The sequence below is a fragment of the Odocoileus virginianus genome, chromosome 22, assembly GCF_023699985.2.
Source record: "Odocoileus virginianus isolate 20LAN1187 ecotype Illinois chromosome 22, Ovbor_1.2, whole genome shotgun sequence".
NCBI classification, from domain to species: domain Eukaryota; kingdom Metazoa; phylum Chordata; class Mammalia; order Artiodactyla; family Cervidae; genus Odocoileus; species Odocoileus virginianus.
Genome location: NC_069695.1, coordinates 24,472,755 through 24,487,115, shown reverse-complemented (window position 1 = coordinate 24,487,115; position 14,361 = coordinate 24,472,755). Strand labels below are relative to the sequence as shown.

The 14,361-nt window shown below is 33.7% G+C and overlaps 1 protein-coding gene across 6 annotated transcripts in view; it reads right to left on the bottom strand.

Moving 5' to 3' along the window:
* Positions 1-14,361, bottom strand: part of RBBP8 (RB binding protein 8, endonuclease) — an 80,172-nt gene that overhangs the window by 44,029 nt on the left and 21,782 nt on the right. For all 6 annotated transcript variants that reach the window (XM_020881737.2, XM_020881735.2, XM_070452736.1 and 3 more), the window contains 3 exons: positions 13,654-13,859; positions 4,289-4,331; positions 993-1,088 (listed from right to left, as the gene is read on the bottom strand). In XM_020881737.2, the coding sequence (XP_020737396.2) occupies positions 993-1,088; positions 4,289-4,331; positions 13,654-13,762 (248 nt within the window). In that variant the 5' untranslated portion in view covers positions 13,763-13,859. The remainder of the gene's footprint in view (positions 1-992; positions 1,089-4,288; positions 4,332-13,653; positions 13,860-14,361) is intronic.

Sequence of the window (14,361 nt, the reverse complement as noted above, 5' to 3'; positions counted from 1 at the left end):
TTTCAGAAGGGTTAGATGTATGAATATTTGATAGGTCTGTGGTATACCTAGAGGGATAACATTATTCCTAGCCCCTAGAGTAACACCTAGAACATGGTACAAGGCTCAACTATTTATTATTAAATTTACTTAAGGCTATAGTGTGAAACTGGAATTCAAATTCATATCTCTGATTCTAAAGCATATGGAGTTTTATATATTCCAGAACAGGCTGCTTATCCCAGTAAGTGTACATCCATGGAGATAGCAGTCGTGGATGACAGAGTACTCAACTTCAGTTTGCATGCACACGGAATATGAGATTATTCCACCAGTAAAGGCACAGCAGCAAAATCAAACCACCAGCCCTCTTGTAACATATACAGAAATGATAATAAAGGAAAAATATTAACTATAAATAAAGCAAGAAGAGACATTAAGTAGTTCAAGGTCATAAATAGCACTTACAGTTCAGACAAGGGAAAACAACAAAATCTCAAAGTCTTTTCTAATGTAGTGTTAACTTCATAGAAGTGGAAGAAAAGAAAGTCGGTAGGTGGAGGTGAATAGCATTATCTTGGGAATTCTCAGTAAAAAGAATCCCTAGAATGCCTGAAAGTGGAGAAATACGCAAGAAAGAAAACAGAATGGCAGGACAGGAGTTAGACAGTAACAGAACTGTGAAGCAGTTGCCACCTATTCAGAAGTAAAAATGGAATTAAAGCATCAAAAGCATTAGAACACTGCTATCCTTGAGCTTGTCCGATATCAAACACCAGATAAAGAAACATCATTTAAAAGATAAACTGATGTAATTGCTATAACTAATGAAAAAACAAACCTGTAAGGGAATATCCTTAATTTCATAAGCTATTTATCCAAAGTTGACCTGAAGCTGGAAAAAAGATCACTTTAATTAAGCCTCAGAACTGATGACAAATGAACACCAATGTATATTCTCTGTTAAGAGGAAAACCACCTCTTACTCAAGAGGACCCAAGAACCACACTCACCGATCTTCTAACACCTTAATGGTTTCATGAAGGACTTTCTGTTGCTCTCTCAGCTGTTGATTTTTGGTGAAGAATTCTTCTAGTCTTTGTGCATCTCTGAAAGTCAAGCAGTAAGTTGTTTTTTTCCTTTTTAAGGGAAAAACACTCTTAACAGGACTATTCTGTCATTAAGAACTTCAAAGTATGATCTCACCACGTACATATTATGAATATGTTGTATAAAAACAAACACAAAAGGTGAGATTTGAGTATCTTGTTAATCAGAGATCAAATTATACTCGAATTTGCTCTGCAGTATTTTTATGTTCTATAGAAGTATCTTTCTAAGCACTAGGTATTCATTACACAATGCTGGAACACAAACAGAGTGAATTCTGATGCCACCACTGACTCAACATAGTCAAAATTACTACTGAACTGTACACTTACTGGTTATTTTTATTATTTTATATACATTTGTCAATATAAACAACAGGTAACTCTACTCGTATTGCTTCTATTCCAACTATGAGGGATTTATACTTTGTGTTTTTACAAAATTTTGTGTTGCTTAAACTTTTACCTGGGATTACTTTTAAGCCAGGGTCTACTGTGAAGTAGATGCAAACCAACCCTATTCTGATGCCTCCTAGGTTTGAATCTCAGCTGCCAGGTACCAACTGTGTGACCTAGTGCAAGTAACCTAAACTCTCTGTACCCCCAAAAATGTGGATATGTTAGTATCTACCTCATAAGGCATTTGCAAGGACTAAGTAAGTACTAACGAATACAAAGCCTGCAGAACAGTGCTGGCAAATAGTAAGCTCTATTTAAGTATTTACCATTTTGATTATGGTCAAGAAAATACAAAGACATCTAAAATTTTCTTCTGGTAGGCTATCTAGTTATTTTCCAAGGCTGTGCCATATTTTACCCCTCCGTCATTATTACATTTCAGGGAAAAAAAAAAATCACATATATAAAATATGCATTTATTTTATGAAAACCCGTTAGAAACTGAGCTGGGACTCTCTGTGTGATGTGGAAGCTGAAAATACAAGATAATAGAGTGGTTCAAACACCTTCCACCAAACCTCTCAAGGGTCAAAAATATCAAATCAAATAAAGGTGACAAACAAGGAGATGTCCATATGATGGTATCAAAATTGCTAATGAATGTAATATCACTGGCAACAGAACAGGTGAGCAAAACAACTAAGTCAAAATGTCAGATACCAATGAGGGTATGTCTTAAATATTGGTTGAATATTTGATATTGAATGACAAACCAACACATCTAAGAGTGGTCTCCTGCTAAACAACAAATATTGTTCTGGTAGCATATGTATAGATACTAAATTTTGGAAGTAAGAAATAGCTGAAACTAGTAATTAAAAAACTCCCAATACTTCTTGAAAATATATTTAATTCAGAAGCAGCACTAGGTTTTCACTGATTCTATTTTGGAAGCATTCAACCAAAATTCAACAGTCAACATTTCTACATGTATAATTTTGTAAATGAATTTGTGTAAAAGAGATACATTAGCTATATACAGAGACAACATCAGAACACAGGCCTAAAGCAATTACATGATAGACAAATATAGTACAGTTACTGATTTCTTTTCTAACTGCTTCTTCCAGGTGGGAATTCCTAAGGAGTGAGATATTTTACAAATAAAGCTGTTCTAACAATATGGAGACCAGACATCTTGTTACTGTACCATGGCAGTCTACTGTAAAATATATTTGGAAAGGGGGGTTATGGTAACACAGGCAAATCCAAGTTCCTGGTCCCACAAAGCAATGACCTATCCTTCAGAAAAATGAAGCATCCCTTTACTTCTCTGATTACTCAGAGGGATTTAGTTACTTACCCATGCTTCCAAAATGTGTAACCCCAAGCTACCTAAGGTAGGCAAGGCAAAGAGTAATCACAATATATATTAAAAGACTGCTAAGAAGATCAAATGACTGTGAACCATACAGTGAAGTAAAGCATAGATTTATAAGTGTTATAGGTGACTTTTGAGAAAGTAATATTCAACAGTCATTTACAAATTTAAGATTTTTCCTGTGGTTGTTTGGTTAGACATGTGGAAAAATACCTCTTGTATAAAAAATATATCCTAACTAATAAGATATACATCCTGAAATTTAAATGTTTAAAATGACATCTTTAAGGTAGGAACATGTTGACTTTCAACATGCAAAGTATTTAAAAGTGCCACTAATTAAGAATCATAAAATTATTCCTTAAAAAAACTTTAAAAAATTTATGATCTCATATTTCTGTATCTAAATCATCTTCCAAACATCACTTTCTGGTTGCAATGGAAAACTTCACAATTTCTGATTTCAGATTATAATAGAAAAAAATAGTGAGGCATGTTTTGTTTTGATGAGCAGTTGGTAACTCCAGCTTCTGGTTAAAGCCCTGGAAGATTCAGGAATAGGAAAGAACTGAGACCTACTGGTATATATACTGTAAAGCAAGTACAATATTATTAGTACAATGATGTTACATTTTGTTGTGCATAATAGTATTCTACTAGGCCATCTGTTTCAGATTTCTGAATGTAGAAGTTCTAAAAAACCATGAGTAAAATCTGCTCCTGACTTAGAAAATCAGATCTGATTCTGGGGTTAATAACCAAAACAATTCAGGGGAACTGCTGGGAATTTCAAACTAGTTAAACGGTGTCTCAGAATATCCATTTAGTTTCCATTTCTTATGAGTTAGAAATCCCACAATTATTCTGCTCCCCATCTTGTAGTATCTTAAATTCCAGGTATTAACCATAGGTGAGAAAAAAATGCCATTAACAGATCAAAATGATATATAGATCAGTTTCCATCTTAATAAGTTTAAGGAAAAAGATTATATATATACTAAAATTATATTAAAATATAAATATATTCAAATACTACCTAAGGCTGAAAGTGAAAGAAAGTTAAGTCGCTCAGTCATGTCCGACTCTTTGCGACCATGGACTGTAGCCTACCAGTCTCCTCCATCCCTGGAATTCTCCAGGCAAGAATACTGGAGTGGGTTGCCATTTCCTTCTCCAGGGGATCTTCCTGACTCAGGGATTGAATGCATTGCAGGCAGATGCTTTAACCTCTGAGCCACCAGGGAAGCCTTACCCATACTCTTATTATTTATAATTATTGATAAATTACTATTCTTTTTCCTTTAGAATTTTGAGTAACTTGCTGTCAGCTATACAACGTACACACTAAATAGGTCAAATAGGACACCAATATCAATTACCCCATAAATAAGACACCAGTATTATATATACTGATACTTACAAAATTCGTTCCTTTTTCAGTTTGGTTACTTTCATTTGTAAACCTGAAAAAGAAAAAAACACCCCACAGTATTTTATTTATACATTTTATCATTTCTAAAGCAGTTAATCTAAGTTTCTTTATGCCTCTAATGCTACACTATTAAATCACTTGAGTCTGGCCTCTGAACAATGAGCCAAGTCCCATTAGTTTGAAGAATATACTTCCCTTATTCGCACCCTTAAGTCACAAAATATCTGCAACATTGTTGCTCTGAGTCTATTGTATGACAGCCAAATAGAATGAAATTTTCTCCGCCAAAGTTACTTCCTAATAGCATGAGCAAGCATATAATTAGATGTTCACTATGAATGAAGGTTTATGTTCTGGCATAGCCTACGTATTTTGCTAACAGCAATACTGCTTATATAGGCTGAAATCTTCTGGGATTAAAACAGATTGTGTCAGGAAGTCCTGGACTAGGAACACAACTGCTGACAAAAACACACTTAACAAAAGGCACTATTGTATCTAGTTCAAAATATGTATTATATGTGTTATATGTATTTTTGAATCAGACAACAAAATATAAAACTACTCCCTATGCTACTGTGCTGTGCTCAGTTGTGTCTGACTCTTTGCCATCTCATGGACTGTAGCCTGCCAGGCTCCTCTGTCCATGGGACTTTCCAGGCAAGATACTAGAGCGGGTTGCCATTTCCTACTCCAGGGGATCTTCCTGACCCAGGGATAGAACCCATGTCTCTTGCATCTCCTGCACTCCTGGTGGATTCTTTACCAATGAGCCACACAGGAAGCCCACACAAGATGTTATCACCATTGGGGTAAACTGGGTAAAGGGTATACATACAGTGTGAATCTATAATAAGTTCAAAATAAAGAAAATTTACAGAAAAGTATTGAGAGAGTTGGAATACTGTGAAAATGTAAAGCATTATAATAAAAGGAAAAATTTTTTAATGTTAAAAATAAAAACTGGTATGATCTTTTGATTTTCAAAAAATCTTTCCCATCTGTCAAGTTAGTTCCCTAGCTGGGGAAGATTTCTTTTTCAGGTAGTGATGACAACTCAGAAGACCTTTAAAGTATTTAATAAAGCATTAAATAAAGGAATTAATTCCTCATTTTTGAGGAATTAAGAAAAGAACTTGTTACCCCACTAGGCCAAAGACTAGTCAGTAGTTTTCTACTCCTCTACCCTCCCCAAAGTGTGTGAAAATTTAATTTTGGCTGACTTCTAAAACTCAGGTCTGCCTTTAGAAGTGAAAAGTAGCACCCAAGATGAAATGGATTATTGCTATGAACCATTTTAAGAAAAGGAACAATGAGATAGAAAATCCTTAAAAACTTCAAAAGAAAATTCTTGGGAAACATGGAAAGACTACTCTTTTATCTTGTAAGCATTCAACACCTGCGAGGCATTTGTTCTGTCATGCAGTCCAGCCCTGAAGCAGGTTTATGTTAGTATGTGTATGTATGTGTGTTTAAATTTTAGCATTTGCTATTCATCAAGTCAATTAGGCATCCACAATTAGAACCCCTATAAAGTGTGCTTTAATCCTGCTCCACACCCATCGGAAGGAATGAGGCTATACGACAATGCAGCTCCTGTATGAACAGGCAGTCTGTTCAAAAAAGTATTTGGGATTGTTAACGCTGGAAACCTGAGACACCTAATGAGAAAACAGTGCTCAAAAGACCAAAAGCACTGTACACCCAACACCCATGTGTATATGAATTTTGGACAAAATGAAACAATTAAGGGCCCACATGTGTACTCACGTAACAGAAGAAACAAATTTAAGTAAGAATTCAGAAATAAGGCAAGAATTCAACTTGTCATAAACAAAATCATTGCTATGCTAATTTATACTCATTTTCGTTCACTACCCAGAACAAACCATTTATGTATATACTGTCACTGTAAAACAAGTTATTTACGGTTTTGAATGATAAATTTTAAGTCCAGTAACATTTTGCCTGACAAATAGTGGCTTTACATATAGCTTAAATAATTAAACTTCTACCAAAAACATTACTATTAGTATTTCGGTAACTGCCTAATCAATTTCAACTCCAAAGTAAAGACATTTGTCTTTATAAAATGCAGCCACTTTTAAGGTTTGTTTAGCTTACTTTTAAGATTATATCAAAATGGGTAAATTAATTTTTTACAGATTTCATTGAGTTTGTTAATACAAATGGAAAAATAATACATGTGATAGTTAATGACAGTATTCTTTTTCAAACTGAATTATAGTTGATGTACAATATTATGTTCTTGTTTGTTGTTAAAGGTGTATATTTAGTGATTCCCAATTTTTAAAGATTATACTATAAAATATTGGCTGTATTTCACGTGTTGTACAGTATACACTTGTAGCTTATTTTATACATAATAGTTTATATCTCTTAATCCCTTATCTTATAATTACCCCCACTTACCTCTCCCCATGGGTAACCACTAATTTGTTCTTTATATCTGTGGGTCTGCATCTTTTTTTGTCATATTCACTCATTTAATTTTTTAGATTCCACACAGAAGTGATACCATACAGTATCTGCCTTTCTCTGTCTGACTTCTTTCACTTGGCATAATACCCTCTGAGCCCATCCATGTTACTGCAAATGGCAATGTTTCATTCTTTTCATGGCTGACCAATATTCCACTGTGTGTGTGTGTATTTACACGTATCTTTATCCATTCATCTGTTGATGGATACTTAAATTGTTTCCATATCTTGGCAATGGTAAATAACACTGCTATGAACACTGGTGTGCATTTACCTTTTCAAATTAGTGTTTTTATTTTCAAATATAAACCCAGGAGTGAAATGGTTGGGTCATATGGTAGATCTACTTTCAGATTTTTGAGACATCTTCATACTGTTTTCCACAGTAGCTGCACTGATTTATATTCCCACTAACAGTGTATGACGGCTCCCTTTTCTCTACGTCCTCACCAACATTTGTTATTTGTGTTCTTTATGATGTCATTCTGACATGTATGTGGTGATGTCTCATTGCCCTTTTGATTTGCATTTTCCTGATGACTAGCTTTTTATAATAATGAACAGGACACTGATGTTATGGACCAAAGTTACTTGTCATTCCTTTCATTGCTAATTTGTGTAGTCTTAATATGAATTTTATCTTTTTGGAATTTTTGATGAAACATGGGAAAATAAATGGAGCAATCCAAAAGTGAATCAAGACATATTTATCCTGTCATATTAGAGCCTCCATACTTTCCATTTCTTCAAAGGGGTCCAATTCTGTCCTCACAAATCTGCCTCACTTTCTATGAAACTGATTACCATATTCACCAGATACAGAAAATATGAGATGTTGACGGCAGAATGTAGCATGGACAAAAAACTATTTATTAAAATGGTAGCACTCTGAAAAATATTCTAAATTCCATCTTATAACTTGTGCTTTTAAAATAATAAACCAGATACTGACAGGGATTTTAAAAAGTAAAAAAAAAACCACCCCAAAACCCCCTGCATTCAAATGAATTCAAATGTATTTAAGTTCATATGCATATCTAGGAAAAATTATATAACTCAAGTACTACATTTATAACTTTTCCATTCTTTTTTAACCTGGGCATGAAGGTTTAGAAGTAATGAGTCAATTTTGATTCCTGCATATACTTCAAAACCTGCGAAGTCTGGACAAGTCCCTGTTTGATGTCTTTCAAGTGGCCTCTTACACTGGTTTCTCCAAATGGACCCTCTACTTTCAAATAAAAAAAGTAAAGTATCCTTTAGGCATGTCTTTGATGTTATAATAAGAGTCACAGGGCCTGATTTTACACGGAACTATGTGGAACACACTGACAAGGGACTGTCAAGAGGCTTTCTTTCAGCAAATGTGCCAGGCCCCAACCAAAATATTTTTAAATAACATATGTGTGCTTCGTCACTTAGTTGTATCCGACTCTGTGACCCCGTGGACTGCAGCCCGCCTTGCTCCTCTGTCCATGGGACTCTCCAGGCAAGAATACTGGAATGGGTTGCCATGCCCTTTTCCAGGGGATCTTCCCGACCCAGGGATCAAACCCTGGTCTCCCACATTGCAGGTGGATTCTTTGCCGTCTGAGCCACCAGGGAAGCCCAAATACTAATTTTTAAAAAATAGCGCTCGATCATTTAGAATCTTTAAGAATCCATAAGTAATTTCGAAATTGGTAAAAGTTGCCTAATCAATATATTAAAATGTGCCAGAAGTTATCTTCTCTCAACTCAAACATATATCCAATGTTAGATATGTTTGATACATCATGTATATCAAATGATTCACAAAGCACAGATATTAATAGAGTTTGCTGAAGAACCTGAAACACCAAGAAACATGAAGAAATCGAACAAATATTTTATCCCTGTTATGAGCCTAAAAAATAAAACTGTCCCAGTTTTAAATGGGTATGCATAAAAATTCTAAAATGGTGATGATTATGTGCCACATGAAAAACAAGCAGTTTGGTTAACAATAACAGCAAAAATAAGTCACACATAAAACAGTATGTATATGGATCACGATGATACAATAAGCTACATGCATTTCTCTTAAAACTAGAAGAGAATAGACAACTGTCATTCTTATAAAATGATGCTTTTACAGTATCACTGAAAAATAAAAAATTTAAGGTAAATGGGTAGTAAAGTATTTCAGGGTTTCAGAGACAAAAAATTTCGGTATTTTCATATCGTATGGAAATTTTTTTTGGCCATGCCACAGGCTTGTGTAATCTTAGTTCCCTGACCAGGGACTAAACCCAGGCCACGGCAGTGAAAGCTCTGAGTCCCAACCACTGACTGCCAAGGAATTCTCTTATGGGATTTTAAAAACTTATGTTCAAGAAAATGTTCCATTGATGCAGATATAAACTATGCAATTCATTCGGATACCATTTACTAATTTCTTACTAGATGCCAAGCACTTTTACCTATGGAAATGCAAGTAGAAAGATGAGTAAGATATGGACTCTGTATGATAAAATTTTAATGATCTTAAAAAGCAGTTATAAAACAGAAAGTAATTATTTGAAGGGTAAAGAATTTAACCTTATGCTTGAAGATGGCAGAATGCTAATTCTCTATCAAATGTTTAATAAAAACTCAAGTATGTCTGGTCCTATTTAAATCATTTGGAGATATTATGTCTGTTTTACCTCCAGGTCACAAAGAGTAAGCTTTTATATAGTGCATTGCTCCTATAATAGTTTAAACTTCAAGTTGTTCCATGCAAGGTAAACTTGCATGGTGGAGTCACAGATTTATAAACCAAGAGGAAGATAATGCTGCTCTTCAACAGAAGTTGGGAGATGTTATTATTCCTTTGCAGATTTAAAAGCTCATGCAGCTGATTACATTGTTATTATCAGTGTAACCAAGACAGACTGTCCTGTATTTGGCTTATTTTTGTTATCACTTCATTATATAATTATACTGTATTAGTATTTTCCTAAGGAGAAAAGAATACAATGCTCCCCAAACCCACTGTATCTTCTTCACGGCTATATCGTCAGCAACTGCTATGATTCCCAATATATAATTCAGTAACTACTCACTGAATGAATAGCAAGTCAGTACTAAAATTCAGAATCCTTCCTCAATGTTTCACACTGTATTTTCTGGGGGAAAATAGTGTAGTCAAGTGAAAAGTAGAATTAATGTAAAATACTCATATTTGTCCCTGGACATATGACCACAAGCATAGTCACTTTAAAATCAGATCTTTACCATTAACAACAAATTTGAATTTCTAAATTTTTAAATATTTGAAGTCAATAACATGCCTAGGATATAAACAGCTCTATCAATTGATAGGGAAAAGGCCAACAACCCAATAATCAGGTATATAAACAGTTCTTAAAAAAGAAATGCAAACCACCCTCAAACATAAGCAAAGATAATTTCACTCATAAGGGAAATATAAATTAAAACTACACTTTTCAGTAGATATGTTAATAAAATACAACATGGAGATATGTTTTAGATACATATTAGAACAAACTAACTATAAACAAACATTTTAGGTAACTGGGTAAAGTTGAACATGATCACCTAATAGGTATGAGATGACATTAAATAATTTATTTAGTGTGATAATGGTATTTTCTGGTTAAAAAAGACTATTGGAATATACTGAAATGTTTATATATGAAATTATGTCAGAAACTCCAAAGTAATTGAGTGGAAGAGGGATAAAGATACAAATGGAATATGGGTAAAACAGGACTGGCCATGTTGGCTGAAGCTGAGTGATGGGTAAGTAGGAGTTCTTTATATTATTTTCTTTACTTCTGTAAGTGAGTAATATTTCCTAAAATTAGTCTTAAACTTCAAATTAAAAAAAAATAGAAAACAACACAAAAGGTAATAAAAAGTGGTTGCCTTTAGTGTGTGGGGAGGAGAGGGATAAATTTTTACTGTTTATTTTGTACTTTGACAATTTTAGAAAAAAAGTTTAAATAATAATAAAAAAACACAATAAAACAATAAAACTCCACTGATACTGGATTTCTAAGTGAACACTAATGTACCTATACTAAATCATCAATCCTAATATGCTGAAAGAGAGCTTTAAAGGAAACATGGATCAGAATAATTTATCAAAGAATGAGCATAACAGAGCAGTAAAGTATGCATGTGAAGTGGGAGATGTATTGAAACTCCAACCTTTCATAATAAAATTAAAGAGTTTTTAATGTTTATCTCAGCCATGAATTTAAAAACTACAATTAAGAAATAGTTTCAGTAAAGTTGTAGGATACAAAGTCAACACACAAAAATCAGTGGTGTTTCTTTACATTAACAATGAGCAATCTGAAAAGAGAATCAAGAAAATTTCATTTACGGTAGCATCCAAAAGCATCCAATACAAAATTAAGGAATAAGCTTAACCAAGGAGATGAGACTTGTATGATGAAAACTACAAAACATTGCTGGAAGAAATTTTAAAAAGGAAAGACATCTTATGTTCATGGAACAGAAGACTTAACATTATTAAGATGTCAACACTACTCAATGCAATCTACAGATACAAGGTAATCTGTACTGAAATTCCAATGATATTTTTTGCAGAACTAGAAAAATCTGTCCTAAAATTTGTATGAAATCTCAAGGGACTCCAAATAACCACAACAATCTTGGAAAAAGAACAAGCTTGGACATCACATATGTCTTGACTTCAAAACAAAATAAAAAGCTACAATAATCAGAACAATGTGGAACTGGCATAAGGACAGACATATAGACCAATCAGAATAGAGCCCAGAAATAAACTCTTGCAGATATGATGAAATGGTTTTTGAGAAGGTTTCCAAGACCATTCAAAGAGGAAAGGGCAGTCTTTTCAACACATGGTGCTGGGCAAGTGAAATATATACAAGCATAAGAAGGAAGTTAAGACTCTTACTTTACACTAAATACAAACTTTAACTCAAATGGAACAAGGACCTAGACATAAAAGCTAAAAATGTAAAACTCTTGGAAGAAAACACAAGGGAAAAGCTTAATGGCAATGGATTTGGCAATGATTTCTTGGAACAAAAGAGAAGTATAGGCAACAAATGAAAAAAGTAAATAATTTAGACTCTACCAAAATTTAAAACTTCTATGCATCAAAGGAGACAATTGACAGAGTGAAGAAGCAACTCACAGAATGGCAGAAAATACTTGCAAATCATGTATCAGAGAGATTAATATCCAAAATACACAAAAGAACTTCTATAACTCAACTACAACAAAAACCAATCTGATTAAAAAATAGGCAAAGAATTTGAACAGACATTTCTTCAAAGGTACACAAATAGTCAATAAACAGGAAAAGATAATATAGCCAATAAGCATGAAAAGACAACATTACTAACCATATTAGGGAAACAAAAAGAGTATGGAGTTTTCTTAAAAAACTAAAAAAAGAGTTACCATATGATCCTGCAATCCAACTCCTGGGCATACAGCAGGAGAAAACTAATTTGAAAAGATACATACGTCTTAATGTTCACAGCAGCACTATTTACAATACTCAAGATATGGAAGCATCTAGTGTCCACTGACAGATGAATGGTTAAAGATGTGGTACAGATATACAATGGAATATTACTCAGTTATAAAAAAGAATGAAACAGTGCCATTTGCAGCAACGTGGATGGACCTAGAGATTATCATATTAAATGAAATAAGTCAGAGAAAGACAAATATCATATCACTTATACATGGAATCTAAAAAAAATGATACAAATACAAAACACAAATAGAGTCACAGACACAAATAACAACCTTATGGTTACCAAAGGGGATGGATGGGGTGAGATAAATTAACAGGTCGGGATTAACATTAACACATTACTATATATACTATAAACAGGTAAACAACACGGACTACTGTATAGCACAGGTGACTAACATTTTGTAATAAACTATAATGGGAAAGAATCTGAAAAAGATTCTGAAAAAGAATCTGAAAAGAATCAGATTCTGAAAAAGAATCTGAAAAAGAATACATATTTACGTATAACTGAATCACTGTGCTGTACACTTAAAACCAACACAATTGTAAATTAAATATACTTCAATTAAAAAAAGAAAAAGCTATGTGACTTACAGAGCACTGTATGAGCAAACCTATGGTGGCAACATATAATGAAGAAATACATGTAAAACAAAGCATTTCCACATACCTTAGATAGGTATACTAAGGTTTAATATCAAACTTGAGATCAGCTTTCATAGTACATTTTAACAATCACATATAATATTTATATACTTATCCAACCACAACAGCTCAATTGTCTGTACGCTCACTACATTTCATACAAATGTTTTAGTTCTTATTACACTGTAATTATCTGCTCACATGACTTTATCTTTACCAAAATGCAGGCTCTCTGAAGGCAAGCTGCTATTTATTTTTGGATCACAGGGCTTGGTGGCAAACCCAAGCACTGAGAAACAAATTCTCAAGGTTTACTGAACTTAAGTATATAAAAAAAATCCTGTAAATAAATTCACAGAAGAAAATTAAGTGTAGCGGTTATATAACTTGGCTAGGATCACAGAGCATGTAGATAAATGAAATCAGAATTCAAATCCAGATCTTCAGTCAACAATTTCTATGCCCCTTCCACCACACCATACACATTACCACAAGTAACTACAAGTTGTGTAAGAGCTACATCCCATGGTAGTTGTCTGTAGTCAAAAAGCAACAACTCAACAATAAATATGAATCCCCCAAAATTAAACAGTAAAGGTCCCTTAAGAAGGAGATCTTTGAACTGTCACACAGACTAGTTATTACTACTATGTCTCAGCAGAATAATGCTATAGGTATTTAAGAAAAAAAATTACCTTGTACTTCCTTATCATGATACTCCTTCAGTTTTGTCCAAAGATCCTTGAAATCATTAGATACATCTGCAGAACTAGGACTTCCACAACTGCTTCCTGAGAGGTTCATCTTGCTTAATATGCTCCACCCTTCTGTTGGTTAATGTTTCCTGACCTTTTTTGTTACATTATATAGGTCTGAAGTTGCCTTTGGCCAGTTTAAATACCTGAAACAACAGATTACAACATAAATAAATTCTGCATTTATCTTTATGTGATTTGAAATCAGGATGACTTCAAGCCCAGCCAGCTATACTCAAGTTTTCCTTCTTAACCTATGATCAATCACTTTAGAATTTGAGGAGGCAGAAGTGAGGGAAAAAAAGATGATTTTGGAGAGAAAAGCCCCAATTTAAGTTATCTGGCCTTAAGTCATGCAAATTTTTTTCAGGTGAATTTTTTCTTATTCTGCCAAAAAGGAAGCAATTACCTACATTGTGTAACATTGAAAGGACTCTTACATAGGTTTGTAATCATTCATGGTCAGAACCAATTCACCATTCTTAAAGAATTTATTGCTTTTTAAACTTCTGAGCTGATATGGAATACAACATTTTGAACCAACAACTGAAAAGCATTTTGAAGTATTCTTGACTTCGGCATTCACATCTAGACAAACACACACTGTAAAAGAGCAAGAAAGATGATTGACAAAACACAAGTATCTGA